The sequence below is a fragment of the Esox lucius genome, chromosome 12 (genome assembly GCF_011004845.1).
Source record: "Esox lucius isolate fEsoLuc1 chromosome 12, fEsoLuc1.pri, whole genome shotgun sequence".
In the NCBI taxonomy this organism is placed as follows: Eukaryota; Metazoa; Chordata; class Actinopteri; order Esociformes; family Esocidae; genus Esox; species Esox lucius.
The window spans coordinates 7,487,779-7,513,328 of record NC_047580.1 but is presented as its reverse complement, the minus strand read 5'-3'; the positions used below and the strand labels follow the sequence as shown (position 1 = coordinate 7,513,328).

Sequence of the window (25,550 nt, the reverse complement as noted above, 5' to 3'; positions counted from 1 at the left end):
GCTCACTACGGTTTCACTTCTGGATGGTTTGCACGTCTACGTTAAGTGTCTGTAAAATCTATGTAGACCTTAGTTACGGACTATCTCAGATTGAACTAAATGGATGGCCTTGGGAAGGGCTCAAGGCTGGTCGTGGATTGTCCCACCCTTCTCTAATTGCTTTGGGAATTGGAGGCATACAGAGTTGACCTGTCCTCTTTGGGGAAAAACAGTCAGGCACAGAAACATTGTGTCCATCTCTTTGGAGAAATCAATGGATAAAAGGGATCGTCCAGAGGGATGATGAATGACTGATGTCATACACCTCACTATGACCGCAAAGGTATTCCTGAACATCTGCTGACAAGTCTCCCGTTATACGACAAGGCTTCAGGCTGAAGTTGGCGTATTTAAGTGCCCTATTGGGGAAGGTTGGGGGAAGGGCAGTAGCTGCTTGGAAGATCTCGGCTCCTCTGTCGTGTGCTGTCCTGTATTGTTCTGTACTGGACTGTAATGGTAGGATTGTACTGTACTGTATTGGTAGGACTGTACTGTGCTGTCATGTCCTGTATTGTTCTGTAATGGTAGGACTGTAATGTAATTTTTGGACTGTACTTTACTGTCCTGTACTGTAATGGTAGGACTGTACTGTACTATACTGTAATGGTAGGACTGTCCTGTACTGAAATGGTAAATCTGTCCTGTTCTTTATTGTCCTGTACTGTACTGTAATGGTATGACGGTCCTGTTCTTTATTGTCCTGTACTGTACTGTACTGTAATGGTAGGACTGTACTGTACTATACTGTAATGGTACGACTGTAATGTACTGTACTGTAATGCTAGGACTGTACTTTTCTACACTGTAATGGTATGACTGTACTGTACTGGACTGTAATGGTATGACTGTATTATAATGGTAAAACTGTACTGTAATGGTAAGACTGTTCTGTACTATACTGTAATGGTAGGACTGTACTGTACTGTAATGGTAGGACTGTATGAAGGAGCAGGCAGCAGGACAATGTGGTGCAGTGAGCTCTCACTTACTGTATGAATGATTTATCCCTCACCAGACTGCTCCTGAGTAACAACGAGAGAGGGAGTGAGGTACAGAGGGGGGAGGGGGAGAGAGAGGGACAGGGCCTGTAAATAATGACAGTAATAACCAGAGTGCAGCTGGGGGCAGTAAGGAGGAAGACGGTTGAGGTGGAGGGGCAGTCGATGCACCCCCTGGGAAGGAGGAGTGGGTGTGAGCTAGGCTTTAGCTGTCAGAGAATCCATTTTCTCTCTTTCTCTCGCAGTCTCCCAAATACACGGACACACACATGATTTATGCTTATGGATATCGCCAACCATAACCCTAACCTTAATCTTGAACTAGACCCAGCCTTCACTCGAAACGCTAATTTAATGCCTACAGTAGCAGTACAAAAAGGCAGGACATGAAAACACAGCTACCCAAAGAAATGTTGCCACAATGGAAGTGTATGAAGCCAGCTATGTTGACGTTATTCACAATCTTTAAAACATTAAAACTGGTTCTGAAAACTAATCACACAAACGATATTGGCAAGTTAAGTTTTGGAAAGAACATCATGTACCCCCACCCAAAGCAATGTTTTCACACAAAGTTTAATGAATTTTTTGCCAAAACCTAAACACAATTCTCTTTCTAAAGCACAGCTGCCTCCATGTTGTCACGTAGAATACAAGCCATTCAATGTGTCAAACTGTATCTATACTAACACCATACTAAACGTTTTGCAAACAAAGGAAGTGTAAAAAGGAAGATCAACTTGAACCCAATTTCATTAGAAGTATCTTAGCAAATGAAAAAAACAGTAATACCATTTTATTCCAATGTCTTAAATTCCTCCCAGCAGTGTACAATGGATATTAAGTAGTGTCTTTGTATTTGATCCGTATGTGTGGCAACTGAACGCACATTTTTCTTTATATGACAGAATACAATGTCATTATAATGTGTTGTTTCATGTGAGCAATCTGAGTTTCAATTCATATGGTGTGAATTTTCATAAATATCTTTACAGTTTTGAGAAAATGTAGTCCACATTTTGGAAGTAAATGTATGGGGTTGTAACAATTTACAAAAATAAAACTATGAGTAGAATTCAGTTGGTTACTCCTTGGCCCTCACAAGCTATGGTCAGGGAGATGAGACCAGAGTTGGGCAGAATAAACCTACAGGCAGACAGTATAGAGTTGAGAAGTGAAGAGATATGACAAAAGCAGAGAAGGGAGGTGAGGAGAAAAATTAAGTAAAGAAAAGAAAGGGAGTGAAATGAATGACAGAAAGCGTGTGAGGGGATAGGAAACGGAGAATGAGAGAGTGTGAGGGGATAGGAAATGAACTATGAAAAAAGAGTGTGAGGGGATAGGAAACTAAGAATGAGAGAGTGTGAGGGGATAGGAAATGGAGAATGAGAAAGAGTGTGAGGGGATAGGAAACAAAATGAGAGAGTGTGAGGGGATAGGAAACGGAGAATGAGAGAGTGTGAGGGGATAGGAAACTAAGAATGAGAGAGTGTGAGGGGATAGGAAACTAAGAATGAGAGAGTGTGAGGGGATAGGAACTAAGAATGAGAGAGTGTGGGGGGATAGGAGCTAAGAATGAGAGAGTGTGGGGGGATAGGAACTAAGAATGAGAGAGTGTGAGGGGATAGGAACTAAGAATGAGAGAGTGTGAGGGGATAGGAAACTAAGAATGAGAGAGTGTGAGGGGATAGGAAATGGAGAATGAGAAAGAGTGTGAGGGGATAGGAAACAAAATGAGAGAGTGTGAGGGGATAGGAAACGGAGAATGAGAGAGTGTGAGGGGATAGGAAACTAAGAATGAGAGAGTGTGAGGGGATAGGAAACTAAGAATGAGAGAGTGTGAGGGGATAGGAACTAAGAATGAGAGAGTGTGGGGGGATAGGAACTAAGAATGAGAGAGTGTGAGGGGATAGGAACTAAGAATGAGAGAGTGTGAGGGGATAGGAAACGGAAAATGGGTTCAACCCCAAATGAATAACCATGTGTATAGCACAACGGGGAATCATGAGGTTCAGCTCACAGTCCCTCTTCCCTCTGGCCACAGGCCAACCTCTCACCTTTACATGCTGGGTGACACTCCTAGAGAGTTTAATCTGCAACAACACTGCGTGAAGAAAACCTAATGGTGCCAATGAATTGAAGAGAGAGGGAGGGAGCTGATGAAAGGAATGGAGCATCAATAAAAAAGGTGGGAAGTGGATGCTTCCAAGGAAACCTGTTACCTAACCTATGTCCTGCTCTGCAGCAGGACTGCACATGAAAGATTAGTTTTAATACGTGACACACTTAAGGTCCAACACTCATGAATCCAATCACTGGCCTCTGGCTTTTGTACTTTATTCCATTAATTTCTATTTGGCTTCAGATTAAATATTTTATTTGCACTGAAATAACAAAATGTCCTCAAAATAATGCCAGATCATCAGGATGGCTTTAGTTGGACCGATGGTCTTCTACTCTGGCCTGTTTAAATACCTGAGGTCTTTCAATATACTCACAGTGATATTCGCTCTCCAGTTCAGTCCTGGAATAACGTAAGCTTGAACTGAATCACGAGAAATGTTTCTTTGACATGCCAGGGTCAGTATACAACGTGTCAAGTAATACACGTTGGTCTGCAGGGAGGAAGAGAGACTGAGATTGAGAGTAAGAAAGAAAGAGAGAACAGAGAGAGACTGAGAATGAGTAAGAAAGAGAGAGAACAGAGAGAGACTGAGATTGAGAGTAAGAAAGAGAGAACAGAGAGATACTGAGATTGAGAGTAGGAGAGAACAGAGAGAGACAGAGATTGAGAGTATGAAAGAAAGAGAGAACAGAGAGAGACCGAGATTCAGAGTAAGAAAGAGAGAACACAGAGAGACAGAGATTGAGAGTAAGAAAGAAAGACAACAGAGAGAGACAGAGATTGAGAGTAAGAAAGAAAGATCCTGACCAAGTACAGGGTCAGTGACCACAGCCTAGCCATCAGAAAAGGCAGGCACAAAAAAACCTGGTTACCAAAAGACTCCAGAACATGTGGTCACAGGTGACGTAGAGACAGATATGCACTTTCTACTACACTCCCAACATGACACAAACACCAGACAGCATTTCTTTAATACATTGGAAACACTAGTGTCATCATTCACCACGCTGTCCGATGAGGAAAAGATGCAGGTGGTCTTGGGAGAGGGACACAAAGCCCCCCTAGCTGGATGCTTCCTTGGAGAGTGCCACAAAATAAGGGATAACCTGTGACCTGCTGTGAACTGTTACATTTTATTTTTTATTTATGTATCTTCACTTTTATTGTTACTGTTCACCTCAATGTTTTTGTGGTTGCTATGTCTTTCAGATGATGGCGGTCATTTCTCTTCTTAGTGTTGTTACTGTGGGGTTGTCTATTGATGGTGTCCCCCTAGCTTTAGCAATACGATTGTAATGACTGTTATTTGTTTATTTGCACTTGTTGTTGTTCACTCTGAGAATATTTCTGACAATGCTGGTTATTGTTGTTCTTGATGTCACCTTGAATGGTGCTGCTACTGTGTAGTCTCCTGTTGTTATTGTACATCTAGCTTTGGCAATAGGGTTATAATAACTGTCATGCTAATTAAGCTGAATTTACTTGAAAAATGTAATTGAGAGAACAGAGAGAGACTGAGATTGAGAGTAAGAAAGAAAGAGAGAACAGAGAGAGACAGAGATTGAGAATAAAAAAGACAGAGAGAACAGAGAGAGACAGAGGTTGAAAGTAAGAAAGAAAGAGAGAACAGAGATAGACAGAGTTTGAGAGTCAGAAAGAGAGAACAGAGAGACAGAGATTGAGAGTAAGAAAGAAAGAAAGAAAGAACAGAGCGAGACAGAGATTGAGAGTAAGAAAGAAAGAGAGAAGAGTGCAGCAGTGGAGCTGTAGGGGAACCACTTATGTGACTAGTCATTTCATGCACAAATGGTGTATAATTATGCATGTATAGATTGTAACAGGGAGAAACAAGGGAACAGACACAGTAGGTGTGGTCAGGGCCATGGAGGGCCTTATATTAACCAAACCAGAATGGTGAAGGTAGGAGGTGAGGTAGAAATCAACCTCAAAAGACAAACCCCAATTTGGTTTATGTGAGGATCAAAATTCAACAGTCAACAAAATAACTACACCCGTGGAAACTTATAGTCCTTCAATCCATTTAAAGACATACTGACAATTCCCAATCAGATACATCCATTTAGAGATACATTGAAAATTCCCACTTAGATTTACTTGGACAACATCCATTTACAGAAATATAGAAAATTCCCACTTAGGGATGGAGAATCCCCACTTAAAGATTGGTAGTGAACATTCACATGGAGATAAATGAAGAATGCATAATTGCTTTCTTGGGATCAGGACAATCTACCTGTAGCACCTTTTCTGAGTTGGCCCACTCACATGAGTGTCGGGAGCATAGACTTTTGGCGTGGGTATCCCTGTTTTGAAATCAAATGAGTGTACTCTTCCCACGAGAACCACTTAATTTGTTCTTCTCATGCTTTTGACGCCCTTTCCTTCAGGGGTTTGAGGCTGCCTACACTGTTTCCCCTACATGCTGAAACAAAAGAGTGTGTGAGTCGACGGAAGTCATGCTTTACATCCATGGGCTCCTACATGGGATCCGGTCTGGGAGAGTAACACAAGGGTCTACAGTACATGAAGAGCTGGATGTATAAATGTGCCCTGTCCTCCTGTACTCCGCCGTAGTACTGAAACGCACAAAGATCACGGTGTACACTTAACTTTAACTTTCTTCATGTGTGCGCATTTCTGCTTGCCCACTTGTCTCATCTCTTTGACAGATCCCTGGCTTTCATTGCTCTGGGTGCTGTAGCTTTACGTAAGCTGTACAGTGAAATCATCATCAGCAGTCTCTCCGTTGCCTTGATAGGCCTGTGTGACTGTCTTATTTAAGCGGCCCCCTGCATCTCTGACCCCACACACATGCACACACAGTCCCATGCTATTCTGTAGCTGGCCCAAACCAGGCTGCCTCCTATGGAGATGTCTCAGAAAAAATATAGAACAAAATCTAAAAAAATTTACAGAGGCTGACTCCCTCTCCAAGACAGCGTTTTCCAAACTAGGTGTCGCGACCCCATGCAAGATTGCCTGATTTTAAAATTGAATCCGGATTGAAAGTTGTTCTCATACTTGTATGTAGAACAAGGTTCTAGGTATAGACAAGTAGACTTCGGTAGCTATGAAATGTGATTCTATTAAATAGAAAGTTTTCTAACTTTTTATTTTTAAGGAACATTCTTCAGTTTCCTTCAGAACTCCTTAAAACAGAGTGGACAGGACAAGGCTGTAAATTAGACAGGGAGGAAAAGAAAATAACAAATTATATTCTTATTTTAAACATAATTATTGGCTAATCTGCCAAAAATAGCTCCAATTAAGAAAATAAATATTAGTAGTGGATTATGTGGTGAGGTTGTAAATTTCTTCATATAAAAATGTGGTATGGGGTAGAAAAAGTAGAGGAACCCCTGTCGTTGGTCATCCAGCACAAACAAAGAGGATGACAGAGTCACAGTTTTCAGTCATTTGCACACGCACATGAGTGACAGCGTCAAGGTGGGAGTGTGCTGAGGAGAGCATGACAGTTAATCACACCCAGGACGCGCCTTTCAATTACTCCCAAGACTGGGAATAAATCCACCTGACAGGGCTGGGGGTGTGGAACCAAGCACGGACACAGAGGCAGAGAGGGGGTGTTGTGCACAGACGTTTATAGTAGGGATAGGCAGTGTCGTGGTCGGCAGGCAGGCAGAGGTCAGAAAACGAATCAGAACACTAGAGGTACAGAGGGTTTGGCTGTTTCGAGGTCAAGGACAGGCAAAGGTCGTAACGAAGTGGTCCACAAGGCAGAAGCACAGGGGGCAGGCAGGATCAGGGTCAGGAATAGCAGGGGTTCGGTAACTGGGAAGGCAGAGCAGAGAACGGGTAACAGGAGACAGGTAACACAGGAGTAATTGCTGGAAACGCATGAAAAGACAATACGATCTGGCAGCGGGCGAACAGAAAACACCTGCATTAATAGACAAGCGGTAACAGGAAAATGGGAGACACCTGGTGGGGGGGAGGAGACAACAGCGAGACAGGTGAAACCAATCAGGGCGTGATAGCACCCCCCCCCCACCACCATGACAGCCACCTGGCAGCCGACCCGGGCGCACACCTGGCAGACCGGGGCACCGCTGATGGAAGTCGGCGATGAGGCCCGGGTCCAGGATGTGCCGGGCAGAGACCCAAGAGTGTTCCTCCGGCCTGTAGCCGTCCCAGTCCACCAGGTACTGGAAACCCCTGCCCCGGGGTCGGACCCTCAGGTGGCAGCGTACGATGAAAGCAGGGTGACCGTCGACCAAATGCGGGAGAGGGGACAAAAAAAACCTCTCTTCTGGGAACAGAAGAGAGGGGACAGTTAGACACAGGCTTGACACGAGACACAAAGTGTCTCACGAAGGGAGGCGGGCAGACGGAGCCGGACTACCACAGGATTGACGACGTGGGTGATCTGGAACGGCCCAATGAACCGGGGGGCCAATTTCCGGGAGTCGACCTTGAGGGGCATGTCACGAACGGACAGCTCGAGGCGATATGGATGAGGACTGAGAGGGCCCTTCTCCAGGCACTGCGACAGCGCCGGACAAAGGCCTCTCCCACCTCTGGTTCTTGTTTGGGAAACAGGGGCGGTTGATAACCCAGGGAGCACTCAAAGGGCGAAAAGACGGTAGCCTAACAGGGAAGGGAATTGTGGGCGTACTTGACCCACCTGAGCTGTTATGACCAGGTAGTGGGGTTGGAGGAAACCATGCACCGCAAGGCGGTTTCCAGATCCTGGTTTGCCCGTTCTGCTTGGCCACTGGATGACAGACTGACCGTTGAGCCTATCAGGGAACAGAAAGCCTTCCAGAAGCTGGAGACTAACTGGGGACCTTGGTCAGACACAACTTCTGAGGGGAGACCGTGTGTTCGTAAAGCGTGGTGCAGCACCAGGAGGGCAGTTTTTCCCTGACAGATGGGAGCTTAGGTAGGGGAATGAAACGTGGCGCTTTGGAGAACCGGTCAACCACCGTCAAAATGGTGGTGTTGCCGTCAGACAGCGGGAGACCAGTGACGAAGTCCTGAGACACACGGGACCAGGGCTGACGGGGAATGGGCAGAGGCTGTAGGAGCCCGCTGGGGCCCTGTCGAGATGTCTTGTTTCGGGCGCAAATGGCACAGGCGGCCACAAAATCAGGAATGTCTCTCCCCATGGATGGCCACCAGAAATGACGATGGATAAACGCCATGGTACGGCATGCCCCTGGATGACAGGAGAGAGCGGATGAATGACCCCACTCCAGTACTGAGGTGCGGACCAGGTCAGGGTCAAACAGACACCCGGTCGGACCCCCTCCGGAATCCGGTTGTGTGCGCTGGGCTCGGCGTACCGCGGCGTCCACCCCTCAAACGATGGTGGTGGCCAGACAGGCTACAGGGAGGATGGTGTCCGGCACGGTCTTCTGTGTGGCAGGGCTGTACACCCTGGAGAGGGCATCCGGTTTAACGCTTTTGGACCCTGGTCGGTAGGCCAGCCTGAAGTTGAAGCGTGCAAAGAGCAGAGCCCACCTAGCCTGTTGGTCATTCAACCACTTAGCAGACCGGAGATACTCCAGATATTTGTGGTCTGTCTATACCAAGAAAGGCTGTTCTGCCCCCTCCAGCCAGTGCCCCCATTCCTCCAATGCCACCTTCACAGCTAGGAGTTCTTTGTTCCCAATGTCATCGTTTTCCTCCACTGGGGAGAGCCGGAGCGAAAGGAACGCACAGGGGTTTACTTTGTTGGCCACGTCCGATCTCTGTGACAGGACCGCTCCCATTCCAAGGTCCGAAGCGTCAACCTCCACGATGAACTATCGGGCCGGGATGGATGAGGATGGGGGCGGTAGTGAACCGTCGTCTGAGCGAGGCAAAAGCCAGTTCCGCAGCCGAGGACCACACGAAACGGACCTTGGTGGAGGTGAGGGCAGTGAGGGGGGTGGACACGGTGCTGTAGTCCCTGATGAAATGCCGGTAGAAATGGACAAATCCCAGGAAACGTTGAAGCTGAAGTCGGGTGGCAGGAACAGGCCACTCCATGACTGCCTGTACCTTCTCTGGATCCATCTGAACGCCGCCTGCATAGACGATAAAATCCCAGAAACTGAACAACGGAGCGATGGAACTCACACTTCTCCGCCTTCATGTACAATTGGTTTTCCAGGAGCCGTTGGAGAATCCGACGTACGTGGGACAAGTGGTCTTGGGCTGAGCACGAGAATATCAGGATATCATCCAGATAGACAAAAATGAAGTCATTCAGCATGTCCCGGAGGACATCATTGACGAGGGCTTGGAATACTGCAGGGGCATTTGTCAGTCCAAACGGCATTACGAGGTATTCGTAGTGCCCACTGGCTGTGTTGAATGCGGTTTTCCACTCATCGCCCTGGCTTATTTGTACCAGGTGGTAGGCATTGCACAAGTCGAGTTTGGTGAAAACCACTACCCCCTTTAAGCCCCATGTATTCCGTAGGGACCGACGTGAGATCAATGGCTTCCTCTGGTCCAGAGGAGGCAGTGAGCATGGCAGAACAGGCTCCAGTCTGAGATGGAGCCGGTGGACCAATCGATGAGTGGGTTGTGCCAACAGAGCCATGAGTGGCCCAGTACAATGGGGACCTGTGGCAAGTTTAAAGGTAGGAATTGGATAATCTCCTGGTGATTGCCGGAAATGAGCATGGACACCGGCTCAGATCTGGTTGACATGCCCAGTAGGATGCCCTTCCAGGGCAGTGGCATCGACAGGGACGTGGAGAGAGCGAGACGAGATGTTCAACTGAACCAGGCGGGTGGAATCGATGAAACATTCGTCAGCCCCGGAATCAATGGGGACTTGGACAGACAGAGAACGGGGCCCTACCATGATAGTGGCAAGGAGCAGACGCCGGGCTGTGGGTGTCCAGAGAGTAGATAAGCGGCTCGCCGACAGTCCCATGGTTATTGGTGAGCCTGGTCTTACTGGGCAGTATGCCACAAAGTGACCGGGACCGTCGCAATACAAACAGCTGCGGGAGAGGAGCCTCTGTTGGCGAACAGCAAGTGTCAGCCTTGCTCTACCCACCTGCATGTGTTCGGAAAGGGAGTGTTCGGCAGCGGCTGGAGAACTCCCGGGGGAACTCTTGCGGCAGGACAGCCTTGTGCTGTATATGTCGTTGAGCTGGGTACTCAAAGGGAAGCAAAACGCCAGAGTGATGGCTTCTCTCCCGATGACATTCCTGTATCCTACTACCGATCCTGGTGGCAAGGGAGATGAGGGCATTCACATCTGTTGGTAGATTCCAAGCAGCGATCTCGTCTTTGATGGTCTCTGACAAGCCTTGGAAGAAAGCGTCAAACAGGGCTTTGGGATTCCAGGCGCTATCGGTTGCCAGGGTGCGGAATTTGACAGCATAGTCAGCAACACTGCGGGGACTCTGACGTAAACAGAATAAACCTTGAGCGGTCTCCCTGACCGACACAGGAGAACCAAAAACCTGCTTTACCTCCGTGGAGTATGCCTCCAGGCTACCACACACCTGTGATTGCTGTTCCCAGATGACAGTCGCCCAGGTCAAAGCCCTGCCCATCATCAGAGTCATGATGTACGGTACTTTAGAACGTTCGGTGGGGAACGACGAGGGCTGTAGCTCGAATACCAACGAGCATTGCGTCAGAAAGGCAGGGGTTCGGTAACTGGGAAGGCAGAGCAGAGAACGGGTAACAGGAGACAGGTAACACAGGAGTAATTGCTGGAAACGCATGAAAAGACAATACGATCTGGCAGCGGGCGAACAAAAAACACAGGCATAAATAGATAAGTGGTAAAAGGAACATAGGAGAAACGTGGTGTGGGGGAGAAGACAACAGCGAGACAGGTGAAACCAATCAGGGCATGACACCACCTTGATTTACCGATTTTGTCCTAAATTGATGTCAACAAACATACCACAGAATCCAAAAACCAAAATGGTCCAATGGGATGACTGAAAGTGTCACCGCCCTCTGTAGGCCTAGTAATGTAAATGAATACACAGTACTTGTTTTTCACGTAATCGACATTTGGGCTGTATGTGTTCTGTTCCGGATGCTAGCGGAGACGGACAACTCTCAGAAGGTGTTGGACAATGATTCGACCCAGCATTTGAAGCTACGTGAGAGACAACGCTACTTTGAAGACGTGTACCAGCATGATATGGAATTCCTCCTGTCTTCATCCCACCTGTACACTGACTGCACGAAACGTGAGAGATGCTCAACACACACATTCACACGCCATGTTTTTATGACAAAACATTTTTTGTCATTAATTTATTAAAAAACCTCTTTACCTGAACTGCCAACCATAAACTTAACCAAATAAGTCTACAACAGTATTTTTAAAAGTCTGGACTTTTCACCATGTTTCACCATAATTTCATGTAATGTCCGGACATTTAATGAAATGTGGTCCTGAAAAGCTTGAGAAACCAGTACACACACACACACACACACACACAAAACATACACAAACACATAAAGACAGGCAGAAATACAATATTCCTCTATTATATAATGTTTGAACCTTTTAGAACCTTACAGTCCTAATAAGCAGCGTGGTAGTCAGTCTGAATCTGCTGTGTTGTCTATACAGCTCCTATGGGCAGCATCTCTTCCATGGAGGTGAATGTAGACATGCTGGAGCAAATGGACCTCATGGACATCTCTGACCAAGAAGCACTGGATGTGTTCCTCAACTCTGAAGCCGATGACAGCCCATTGGACTCCCCTTTACGAGGTGAAATACTATGTTGCCCCTTTGACCTTTTCCTTATGACTGCTTAACAGGTTTGGGTTAAAGACACAGGTTTGGGAGAAAAACACAGGTTCATAATAATTGGTAATTTTGGAGAATCTTTTTTTCTGGAGCGGAATGTAACAATTGAATTGTTCTGAATGGAAATAAAGTAATTCTGGAGGAACTAGAGCAGTGGCAGTTAGACTTTTGAAGGTAATATCTCTATTTTAAAATATGACATCTACATCAACATCTCTCTTCATCAACTCAATTTGTAAACCATTCAACCATGCTATTTAGAGACATTAATATATTTAGTGAATCAAAATGTTTCTACGTGGGGCCGCCATCCCGTGGTGGCCGGGCCTTTCCCCATGGGGCCTGGCCGGGCTCAGCCCGAAGGAGCGATGTGGGGCCGCCTACCCGTGGGCTCACCACCCACAGGAGGGACCATAAGGGGCCGGTGCGAAGAGGATCGGGCGGCAGTCGAAGGCAGGAGCCTAGAAAGCCCGATCCCTAGACACGGAAACTAGCTCAAGGGACGTGGAACGTCACCTCGCTGGCGGGGAAGGACCCTGAGATCGTGCGAGAGGTTGAGAGGTTCCGACTAGAGTCTGGATCACCTCTACGCACGGCTTGGGCTCTGGAACCACACTCCTTGAGAGAGGATGAGCTCTTCACCACTCTGGAGTTGCCCATGGTGAGAGGTGGCTGGCTGGTGCGGGTTTGCTTATAGTTCCCCAGCTCTGCCGCCATATGTTGGAGTTTACCCCGGTGAACGAGAGGGTCGTTTCCCTGCGCCTAAGGGTCGGGGATAGGTCTCTCATTGTTGTTTGTGCCTATGGGCCAAACGGCATTGCAGAGTACCCCGACCTTCTTGGAGTCTCTGGGAGGGGTGCTGGAAAGTGCTCCGACTGGGGACTCTATCGTTCTACTGGGGGACTTCAACGCCCATGTGGGCAATGACAGTGACACCTGGAGGGGCGTGATTAGGAGGAACGGCCGCCCTGATCTGAACCCGAGTGGTGTTCAGTTATTGGACTTCTGTGCTAGTCACAGTTTGTCCATAACGAACACCATGTTCACGCATAAGGGTGTTCATCAGTGCACGTGGCACCAGGACACCCTAGGCCGTAGGTCGATGATCGACTTTGTTGTCGTTTCATCTGACCTGCGGCCGTATGTCTTGGACACTCGGGTAAAGAGAGGCGGAGCTGTCAACTGATCACCACCTGGTGGTGAGTTGGATCCGATGGCGGGGGAGGAAGTTGGACAGACTCGGCAGGCCCAAGCGTACTGTAAGGGTTTGCTGGGAACGTCTGGCCGAGTCTCCTGTCAGAGAGATCTTTAATTCCCACCTCTGGCAGAGCTTCGACTGGATCCCGAGGGAGGCTGGAGATATTGAGTCCGAGTGGACCATGTTCTCCACCGCCATTGTTGAAGCGGCCGCTTGGAGCTGTGGCCGTAATGTCTCCGGTGCCTGTCGAGGCGGCAATCCCCGAACCCGGTGGTGGACACCGGAAGTAAGGGATGCCATCAAGCTCAAGAAGGAGAGGCCATGGAGAAGGACTATCGGCTGGCCTCGAAGAGATTCTGGCAAACAGTCCGGCGCCTCAGGAGAGGGAAACAGTGCCCTACCAACGCTGTTTTCAGTAGAGGTGGGCAGCTGTTGACCTCAACTGGGGATGTCGTCGGGCGGTGGAAGGAATACTTCGAGGATCTCCTCAATCCCACTGTCACGTCTTCCATTGAGGAAGCAGAGGATGAGGGCTCAGAGGTGGACTCGTCCATCACCCGGGCTGAAGTCACAGAGGTAGTCAAGAAACTCCTCAGTGGCAAGGCACCGGGGGTGGATGAGATCCGCCCTGAGTACCTCAAGTCTCTGGATGTTGTGGGGCTGTCTTGGTTGACACGCCTGTGCAACATCACGTGGTGGTCGGGGACAGTGCCTCTGGGATGGCAGACCGGGGTGGTGGTCCCTCTTTTTAAGAAGGGGGACCGGAGGGTGTGTTCCAACTATAGGGGGATCACACTTCTCAGCCTCTCCGGGAAAGTCTATGCCAGGGTTCTGGAGAGGAGAATACGGCCGATAGTAGAACCTCGGATTCAGGAGGAACAGTGTGGTTTTCGTCCGGGCCGTGGAACACTGGACCAGCACTATACCCTCTACAGGGTTCATGGGAGTTTGCCCAACCAATCCACATGTGTTTTGTGGATTTGGAGAAGGCATTCGACTGTGTCCCTCACGGCAACCTGTGGAGAGTGCTTCGGGAATATGGGGTCCTGGGTCCCTTGCTAAGGGCTGTCAGGTCCCTGTACGACCAAAGCAGGAGCTTGGTCCGCATTGCCGGCAGTAAGTCAGACTTGTTCCCAGTGCATGTTGGACTCTGGCAGGGCTGCCCTTTGTCGCCTGTTCTGTTCGTAATTTTTATGGACAGAATTTCTAGGCGCAGCCAGGGGCCGGAGGGTGTCAGGTTTGGGGACCACACGATTTTGTCTCTGCTCTTTGCGGATGATGTTGTCGTGTTGGCCCCTTCAAACCTTCAGCATGCACTGGGACGGTTTGCAGCCGAGTGTGAAGCAGTGGGGATGAGAATCAGTACCTCCAAATCCGAGGCCATGGTCAATCGGAAAAGGATGGCTTGCCCACTTTAGGTTGGTGGAGAGTGCCTGCCTCAAGTGGAGGAGTTTAAGTATCTAGGGGTCTTGTTCACGAGTGAGGGAAGGATGGAACGGAAGATTGACAGACGGATCGGTGTAGCTTCTGCAGTAATGCGGTCGATGTAATGGTCTGTCGTGGTGAAGAAAGAGCTGAGCCGCAAGGCGAAGCTCTCGATTTACCGGTCAATCTACGTTCCTACTCTCACCTATGGTCATGAGCTTTGGGTCATGACCGAAAGGACAAGATCCCAGATACAGGTGGCTGAAATGAGCTTACTCCGCAGGGTGGCTGGGCGATCCCTTAGAGATAGGGTGAGAAGCTCAGTCACCCAGGAGGAGCTCAGAGTAGAGCCGCTGCTCCTCCACATCGAGAGGGGTCAGCTGAGGTGGCTTGGGCATCTGTTTCGGATGCCTCCGGAACGCCTTCCCGGGAAGGTGTTCCGGTCCCGTCCCACCGGGAGGAGACCTCGGGGAAGACCTAGGACACGCTGGAGGGACTATGTCTCCCGGCTGGCCTGGGAACGCCCCTGTGTCCCCACGGAATAGATGGAGGAAGTGACTAGGGAGAGGGATGTCTGGGCATCTCTGCTTAGACTGCTGCCCCCGCGACCCGGCCCCGGATAAGCGGAAGATGATGATGATGAAAATGTTTCTATTTTTTTCAAAAAGGTTGAATCTAATCTAATCAAATGTATTTTCAAACTTTTACTCCAATTCAGATACGGAGTATGGTCCTGCCTCTCCATCTTTCCAATGACCAGACTTCTAGACCAAATGTACAGCCAGATTAAAAACTAGAAGTCACATCTATAACTGAACTATCCAGTTCAGACAGGAAACACCACACATTAGTTTAACCATTTACTGGAAAACTTGTGCACAGCAATGTACACACAATATGGCATTGAATTCTACTTCTCTGGGGTTACTAACTGCCTTCACATGATTGTATATATGATACTACCAATAATAACATCACCCTATATTATTAATAGCAATCCCCATAGGCAATGACCAAGGTATTCAGTACCAAGCCCTCCACAAGAGAAACAGAACCAAACAAGTGGAGGCAGAGGTGGTTGGTGGATTTGCACCCACATGCTAGTACGACCATCAGCATTTCAGACTGCATAACCTGACGATGAAATAGACAGGTATAAAATCTGATATTGGGATTGGAGCGATGTAATATCTGTCGATGCATCGCTGGCCAATTACCACTTGGGTTTCCGGGCTGAACTGGTTACACTAATGTGTTATTTAAACTCCCCACTGAGCCCAGTAGCAAAATAAATCTGACCGGGATTCTTGGTCAGTGGTTGTAGAAGTTGTGCTGTCGAGGCACATGTCAAAAACCTCTATAACAAACTTGGAATTTCTAGGATATCTGAAGCATGATTATAATTATAGATTATGCAAATATAAACAACATATTACATATCCAGTCAAAAATAGCAGGTTTGTATACTGCTTGGGAATAATTAAGCAATATTTTACTCTACTCTTTATTTTAGTTTTTTTTATTATTCACAAAAGTCCCCAGATTGCATCTTTTTAAATAATATTGCTGGTGGTTGAAGTATTACTCTTAACCAAACACCTTTCCAAAGAAACCCGTAATTGCAGGCACATGTGCTTAATCAGCCACTCCCAAACTGGCATTTAATTTGCAATGCAGTTTGACAAGCAATACATTTTAGGAACAAAGACAACAGTGGTTCAGTCTGGACGTGAAATTAGCAAGCTCCTACATGCCTGCAAAATCGACAGGTTCATAAACTTTCCATACACTCCTGATTAACAAGTTATATTTGTTTGTCTATTTGAAATGTATGGGGTCATTAAAGATGATTAGGGACAACACCATCCCAAGACTAGTATATGTCAATTTTGCCAACTTAGCGACTTTGTTGCTAGATTTAGCGACTTTTCAGAACCCCTGATTCTTTTCAAAAAAGCGACTAGCGACAAATCTAGCGACTTTTTGTGGTGTAATTGGAGACTTGCTCTTACTCTTCTCAACGAGCAGCGGGTGCCGCCGTGGGCCCCTCCCCCATCTGAAAGCACTCACAGGCGGCCCAGGCCTGCACAGCAGTTCCTCCGAACTGCAGTCAGAGCAGGAGATGTTAACTCCTCCGCGTACAGACTGAAAATGAATCGCGCATTGCGCATGCGGGAAGCCCCTGCTGGCTTTTCCCGCCCATAATGTAAAATGTAAATGTTCTTTGTCTAAAATAAATCACTGCAGTTCTCTTAATCCATGACCATGGTGATTACTCCCCTTGTGTGTCTCTAAATGTTTATTTTTTTTCTAGCCTTTTGATTTTGTCTTAAATAGCGCCCCCTTTTTTGATTTGTTCTTAGTTTTTTTGCTCAGGTGATTATTTATTTTACATGGACAACATTTGTAAATACGCATGTATGTTATTTTCCCCAAAGAGAGTTTTGTATGTACAAAAAAAAAATATCCATTCATGATGCTAATGGGAAATTATGCAAATTAGGCGATGACGTCATTTAGCGACTTCTAGCAACTTTTAGGATAGCCAATAGCAACTTTCCTTACTGAGGAGTTGGCAACACTGGTATGTGAACAGAACAACAGGGCATGGAGATAGAGCGTACTCAGGATTACGTATTACCGGTCTAACGTATTAAATCAGGTCGGGTGAGGGGGCATGCCAGCCCAATTAGCAGGGCTTGTGTGCTTATGTGTAAGAGAGAGAGAATGTGAGGTATGAATTCGTGATGGACATGTTTCTTTTCAGTGAGCCGGCTCGTTCAGGTCAGCTCATCAAAAGGAGCCGTCTCTTTTTGCTCCCAAATGTCTCCCAAAAAATATGTTTTGTATTATTTCAACAGTTTGCGATAATTTGACTATGATTGGCGTTAAAACAATTGTAAATCATAAACTACCTTAACCATAATGTATTTAAAATGCATTCGTTTGTTATGAAAATAATGCTGTTAAACATTTGCGTTTAAAATATAACTTTTTCATGTATACAAACAAAGTGCATATAAATCTAACCATTCAAAACGTATCTGAACAGCATCATTCGAATGCTTTTTGACCTGTGAACTGTGTGACCAGGTGTCCCATATAGAAAGGATAGACATTTATGAGAGGAAACTTGGACATTCAGGCCTGTACTTTTAAACTACAACGACTTTGTCTATATTGTGCCAAATATCAAGGGGTTTTGAACAACCCTTGATTACCTACTAGAAATAAGCATGTAATTCAATGCATTTCTTCAATTTTAAACAAATGACTAATGATAATTAGACCTCCGATCTCTGTCTGTGATGCTGAAATATGCCTCAAAATAGATACGATGAAAGGTGTTTTCACGGCTCTCTCTATTGCGCACTAGTACCGTTTATACACGGTGCGGCTATAAACGGGGCATTACGGTGGTCTGAGCAGACAGTCAAAGCGAATGTGTGCTTGAGCATTAAGGCCTATATTATTGTATTTATTTTTCGTTATTTTAATTAGTTAACTCTATTCATTTAAATCGTTTAATTATTCGTATATAAAAAAATATATAATATTTGTATAAATAGATTCGGCTCTTCTGATATGCGAGCCGGCTCTTAGAGCCGAGTCGTTCGCGAACGACCCATCACTAGTATGAATGGCGCCCAGAGAGTTGCCCGCACTACCGGGCCGGTGTCCAACTCTGCGCTGCAGCAAGCATAGTGATGATAAAATTGCTTTCCGGACCCTCATCACCGGCCCAAAAACCCAACTCTCCCGATTACTCATTCTGGCATTGCAGAAAGTTAATTATTATTATTTATTTTTTTGGTCTGCAGTCCTACATCCTGTGACATATGCATTACAATAGTGTAACCACTACATGAGTAATTACGTACACGTTAAAAATAATTACATGAAAATGTTTGTACTGAAGTGCTGATTGGTCAATAAACACATTTGATGCATTTAATACTGTCATTTCACTTGTTAATTTTGAAACCCAAAGACCAAAATGGCATTCCATAGCTGTAAGTTTTAATATTTGTTTTTCCATGTCTGGGATTTTTCCTTGTTTGTTTGGCTACTACCAGCTCTTCTTTGGGATTGGGTTAGCAGATGGCACCTCAGCTCAGCTGTCTTCTAGTAAAATTGCCTCCTTCCCCCATTTATCATTTCTAGATTGAATTTTTTTTCATGCGTTCTAAACGAATTCAGCAACAAAATTGCCAAAGTATGCCAAGGCCTTAACAGGCAAGTAATCAAGCTGTATGGACATTTCGGTAAAATACGTTTTCACTATACCGAGTTGGATCTTGGGAACAGTTTATATTACTTCTTCATGGTACCGATTGCCAATATATGGACATCCAAAGTGTTTTGCAATCTTGACAGAAAATAGGGTCTACATTGCACAGTAATATAGCTATTGCTAACATTTAATAAAAATTATTTACGTTTTTTGCCATCCCATAATCCCCAGGGATGATTTTGCTGAAAGTTAGGGGTACCAAATGGAAAAAGCCAAGTTTATGCATGAGCACTGAGGTAAGAACGATTGGTATTCATCAACAGCGATCTAAACTCTGTTCATAAATTAGGATAGTTTCAAGCAATATTGATAAATTAGGCCCCAAAAGAGATCAGAGGGATGGCATTTGTAAAGTGCACTAAAAGACAACTTAGAAAAGGCATGTCCAAAATATGCTCCTACGAGATCTTTTATCAATATTGCATAGAAACAATTTTACATAAATACAGTACTTACAAACGGAATTTAGATTGTATAGCATTGAAAAAGTGTGACTTATCAAGCAATCCTAAGAGTGAAATGTGTGTATGAATTGGAACTCACCATTGGTAAGGTCCACTCCTTTTTAGCCCCCGTGGTCATGCACAACCTTGGCTATTTGCATGTTGATCCAATAAAGACACCAGAAATAGAAAAGAAAACAATTTCTCTGAGTTAAAGAGATTTAGACGGTATGGTGTTACACATTGAGTGCATACCAAAATGAGTTATTTGGCTAGCTCTGTTGTTGCTTCCTTGAACAGTCGTAATAAAATTGAAGTCTATTTTCAAATAAGCTGTTTTTCAAATTAGTATAGGCCCTATTGAACAACCACCCATTATTCTATTCCTAACCTTAACCCTTACCCTAAAACTTATTCAAAGCCTAACCTTAACCTTAGCAAGCAGTTGTTTATCAACTGATAGTTTGTTGAAAGTTTGTTGATAGTATTACTATCTATAGAACACCTACATATGGGAATTGGGGCTCTCAAAATAAAGTGTAACCACATTCTCAAATGCAAACATCCAAATCGATGTGTATGAATACCACATATGGAAATTATTGAAAGCATGTTTTATGAACAGATTTGTTTATGCCAAAATTCATAATATATTCAGAAGTTGAAAAAATCTTGTCCTTGTATCTTCTGTTGCATTTCTCTCCAGCTAATGCATGCATGTCTGTTCATTTGAGTCTGTTCACATAAAACCAACACTGGCAAACACCCTGACATCAGGATACATTCAGATCAGAGTTACTGAAAAAATCTTTGTCCTTGTATCTTCTGTTGCATTTCTATCCAGCTAATGCATGCATGTCTGTTCATTTAAGTCTGTTCACATAAAACCAACACTGGCAAACACCCTGACATCAGGATACATTCAGATCAGAGTTACTGAGAAAATCTTTCAGAGAAGATGGGTGTTAACTTTTTGGTTAGAATTTTTAAATATAGACAAAACAAATTCTTATGTGTATTTCTATTTCGAATTTTCTGGATATCATTTATTTTGTTCATTTATAAGATATAGAATGAAAACCTTGTCATTCCATCCCTGAGCGAGACAATTAACCCTAAATGCTTCCAGGTTGTTATTCTGTTCTTTGCACAATGGTAAAATTAAGTGTTTTGCTCGCCCCACCTATCATCAAGAGATTTATAAAGGGTACTATTTAGTCCGTTAACAAAGCATAACAAAAATGGTGAAAAAAGGCCATCTGGCTTGACACCAATTCCTTTCCGTGGTAATGTCAGGCATTTTCATTCCACGCCTTGAGACTCATAATTGTTGTGATTTATCTATACCATCTGCATTTTTTGCCCAACCCAGAGATAGAAGATGAAGACGATGATGAGGAAGACGAAAGCAAAGAGGTGGTTTACAGGGAACGTATGCCAATATGTCAACATATCGTCAGTGACCTGTCCAAATCTCGTATGTTTTCAACTTCTTCCGGTTCGAGTGACATCAGCAGATGTGCGACCGAGACCCCTGTGGTCCAATCAGATGATGAGGAGGTTCATGCTGACACCTTGCTACTGACATCTGTGCTTCGAACAAACGATGAAGAGACAGAGGAAGAGGCGGCGAAAGAGGAGACTGGAATGTCTGCTCCGTTGTCATAGAGATACAAGTCAAAGTTGAATGTGGTCAGAGACAACAAGGTGAAGGGTAAACAGACTGATTCAGAGATCCATACATATCTACTATCATCACTCTGTCATTCCATGTTAGCTTACGAATGCTCCCGGACCTCCCTGTGGGAAACCCCTAGCATGGACAAATCTTGTAATGGTTTTGTGTTGTTATTCCCTACGTGACTATGAAACAGAATGATGATGCTTAATTGTTCTAACTTGGCACTAACTATATAATACATAATCTGTTCTATTTGTTTTTGCTTCAGAACATTCTAGTCATTGAGGTTCCAAGATTAAGTTCACCACACCTGTCATCAATGTTGGGGATATATACATCTAAGTTTTAAAAAGAACAAGAAAGGCAAGTTTGGTTTCAAAATGCTGTAACCCAAAACTGGATATTAATTCTTGAATTTTCAGTGGAGCCGCACATACATTTTTTGTTTTAAAACAAATGTGTTTGGTTACTATTTGCATTCATTTTTCTAATTTCAATAATAGGACCAATCTACCTTGTTCTGATAGGGATCTAAACCAAACAAAAAATATTTGTTTGCCCCTTTGTGCTGAGAACCTGGTTTAGCCTATCGATTGCAAATATGTGTGGTGCAACGCAAAAGCTATTTAAAAGGAGAGGAAATAATATATTTTCCAAGGGAGTAAAAGTAATTTGTTGCTTTCGAAGTAATAAGTAATGTTATACATTGCTTTCTGAGTAACGTCCCCAACTCTGACTGTTATTCACAAAATATTATTGTCAGAAGGAGGAATTAAGTCAGATGTATAGTACATATTTGTCAGACAAAAAAACCTGAGTACTTTAATTAAAGAAACTAAATACTAGCTGGTTCAAACCTACCCATTTATTTTAGTATATATTCAAACACCTCATCTAACAGACATTTAGTCTTAAGAATTTTGTCTTGAGTCTGAAGTATATTTACTATCATTTTCCTCTGTACATTAAAACTTAAACCTCTTCTAATCTAGAAAAAAATATTACAAATATATTGTGATTTTATTACTTATTCTGATTTTTTTGGGGTGGAAATTGTTGTGACTGCTCAGTAATATGCTGATAATTATGGGAAGTTTAATGACTCAGTCATTCACTTCTACATATTTCTATGGTCACCAATCCCAAATTCTTGTTCTATTACTTGTTTAATTGCCTCAGGATGAGGTTACTTGAGAGATGTCTGAAAAACACAAACAATCTGGTTTTACTGCTTTGGTTTCATCTTAACACATCTTTCTAACACACCTTGGAATTCAAAATTAATAGTTAAACATTATGAGTGTCAAATTATCGTGTCTTCTCCTCCACTGTGACATGAGTTAGGATTGCACAAGGGCAACACCCACTCAGAATCACACAGGTAACAGTGAAGACAAAATAAGCTATCTACACTTAAAAAAGTTATTAGTTACCACAAATCATTTGAGTTACTCAACTCATAGTATTTCAGTGATAATAAATAAAATAATTAGATTACCATTCTTATAACTTCTCTTTTTATAACACAACAAAGTATGCATCCATGCATTCGTTTTGGGTCAGGATAGACACACACATTTGCTGGCTACAACATAGAGTAGTTACGTTATAGTAAGCCTCAACTATAAATGTATACAGTTATATTGTGACTGTTTCGGGCATTGAAAAGTTCATCTTCAGTCTCGCTAGAAATTGTTCAAATCTTATGATGATTCCTAGGAAGTTAGTAGATACTAGTAAGCCTTTTACTGGCTAATAAGCTGTTAAAACGTCCAGTGGCAAAAGCCATACAATTCATAGACGCTATGGTGGAAGTAAACTTAATAAGAAACGTTAGACAGTTTAACACAATCCTCAATGGAGTCTAGCGATTGCTGAAACGTGTAATGCTGTGGCGTAGTGGTTAAAGACAGTGCCTCTCATTTGGAAGACCTAAGTTTGAATCTATTGAGTGCTTCGACATTTATTCATTATTTGTGGGCTTCAATAAAACTACAGTTATACAGTATTGCGACTATTTCTCTCGTCTTTTCACTTAAAGAAAAAGTTAGTTATCGTCACCTTTATTGGTAGTTATTGTATGATAGTTATTGTCACAAATGAAAGAAAAATTTATGTTGAATATGCCTTGAAATAAAAAAATGCATCCTTATGCCATGAAATGAATTAGCTTTGGCAGACTCGCTAGCAATTGCTCAATTCTTCTGACTATTCCAGGAAGTTAGTAGATACCGGTAAAGCCTATTACTGGCTAATATGCTGTTAAAAGGGCCAGTGGCAAATGCCATACATTGCATAGATGCTATTTGTGGTGGAGGTAAACTTAGTAAGAAACGTTAGTCTGTTTAACTGTATCAGTGTCATTCATAAATGGCCACTAAACTGTTAAAATGGCCAGTTGCAAAAGAGGATTTGTTCAGGATAAAGACAAGAGGCTATATTGACACATAGCCAGTGTATAGCTCTGTGGTATAGTGGGTAATGACAGAGCCTTTCACGAGGGTGACCTTGGTTTGAAACTTGGGAGTGCAACACTTTTTATTGCGGGCCGGCTGAACTAGGGTTGCCTGGTTTCTTGTTTTAAAATGTTTGCATATGACGATCTATCATTTTAACCCACCACAGCAGGCATTATCTATCATTCACAATACACTCCATTAGATGAGCTGCACTGTAAACCCTAATGTATTCCTTACACAAATGTTTCTACTACGTTTAACTCAAAGTTAGAGAAATGTTGTACTGATTTTACTGAATATTTCCCAGCATGCTCTGCTTCAGGTTGACATTTTGGAATTGTTTTATTATCCTTTGCATGTATAGTGAATGATTAATTTATCTTAGCTACACAAACTTCAAACACATACATTTGTCTAAAGTAATCTAATCATGTAGTAAAACAAATATTTTGCAACTACTACTGAAATTATTGTAACAATTACATGAAAAAATATTCCTGTCAAAACTTGTGCTGGATTCCAATAGGAATTATGTGTTCTTTTGCAAGCCAATGCCTTATGTGTATATTTGCAAAATTCTGGTAAAGTTCCCAGGTTCTCCAGGAATGTCAGTGGAAGCAGTGATTTCATATTTGGAAATCTGGGAATTTCCTGAAAGTTTCAAAAGTTTTTTTTAGCCACGTCTTTCTGGCAACTGGTCAAGGATTTTAATCTTACAGCACTGTGTATTTTGAGGACATTTGAAATGAATTGTCCATGAGCAATGTAGGTTGCAAGACTTCAAAATAAGGATATATGGGATGTGTTAGGTATTCACAGTTGACTATTTTATAACAGTCAAGGAAGTGCATTTAGAGAAAATAAAAGTGTTCAATAATCATGTATTTGTTTATCATTAACAAATACAGTCATGGGTGGTAACCTTAGAGTTCACTTGAAACGGAAATGCATATTGGGGAATTGTATTGTACTGTAGGCGCAGCTTAGTATATTACTCAATTAATTTAAGCAAGTAGGTTTTCATGGGTTTTGAGTTAAATGCACAAAAAAGAATCGAGGTAATTGGTTTCCAAAAATGTATTGAGTAATGTCATAATAATGTTTGAGTTAAAATGAAGTAAATATGTTGAGGTGATACTCAGTACCAGTGTTGCAGTACTTAGTAGAGTACAGTAAAAGCATGGCAATTAAGTAGGGTACAATCAAATACATTACATTAATCAAATAATATTTTGAAGTAGAGTTACAATATTTCTTTTGAATAAAACCATTCGGTTAAGTAGAAGTATGTCACTTTTATAGTTAGTTAGTTTACTTATTATTTTTGAGGTAATTGGTTTCCTCAAAAATATTTAGTTCACCAAATGTATCAAGTTTTAAAGTGTGCCTTGGTCTCTGTATTGTACATTACTTTGTTAAAGTGAGTCTTATTGTCTTATTGTAGAATGTCAATTTGCCAACTGTTATGATATCCGTTAATCTTGTTCATCCATTCAATTATCCTCATAGGAATAGAAACTGCTTAATAACCATTTTGTAAACTGTACTAAAAATATCATTGAGTTAGTAGAGTTTCCATGTATGAGTTAGTAGCATTTCTACAGGGTACTGGGAAGTTGCTTTAGTTTTCTTAAGAAAGTAGGGGTAATTTTACCCAGGCTTTGGTTTCTGCTTGTTTGAACAAAATCCTACACCCATACCATTCCAAGGTAAGATTCCCATCACGTTGCTTGTATATCCTGGTGTTATTTTAGAAGAGAGACATAGAGAGCAGGGCAGCATACATAACCAATCCTGAGTTCCATGAATGTAATTGTGTTTCTAAATGCATGCCAAGTTACAGTATACATGTAATGCTCTGAAACAGTTTGATCATTGTGAAATCTAGTGCATGATTTCCATTATTTTCAGCACTTTCTATTAAAGTGCAAATGTCTAGTAATGCATGTAAGTAGAGGTGAAAGTTTAAACAGGGTGTCTTTCCCTATGGCATCTTCCTGAGTAGGGAGTTGAGGGTTGCCTATCAACACTGGATACTTCCCACACAAAAGCGATGGCAGCTCAGGTGTGACAGAGACCACAACCTAGAATTTGTGTTCATTGCTTGGGTCTGGGATT

General features: G+C 43.6%; 1 protein-coding gene across 1 annotated transcript in view; it reads left to right on the top strand.

Moving 5' to 3' along the window:
* Positions 1 to 22,581, top strand: part of LOC105030892 (dysbindin) — a 32,958-nt gene extending 10,377 nt beyond the window's left edge. Inside the window, exons 2-4 of the mRNA XM_010905013.3 lie at positions 11,211 to 11,360; positions 11,750 to 11,893; positions 20,665 to 22,581. Coding sequence (XP_010903315.2) covers positions 11,211 to 11,360; positions 11,750 to 11,893; positions 20,665 to 20,960 — 590 coding nt within the window. The 3' untranslated portion in view covers positions 20,961 to 22,581. The remainder of the gene's footprint in view (positions 1 to 11,210; positions 11,361 to 11,749; positions 11,894 to 20,664) is intronic.
* The last annotated feature ends 2,969 nt before the right edge of the window (positions 22,582 to 25,550 follow it).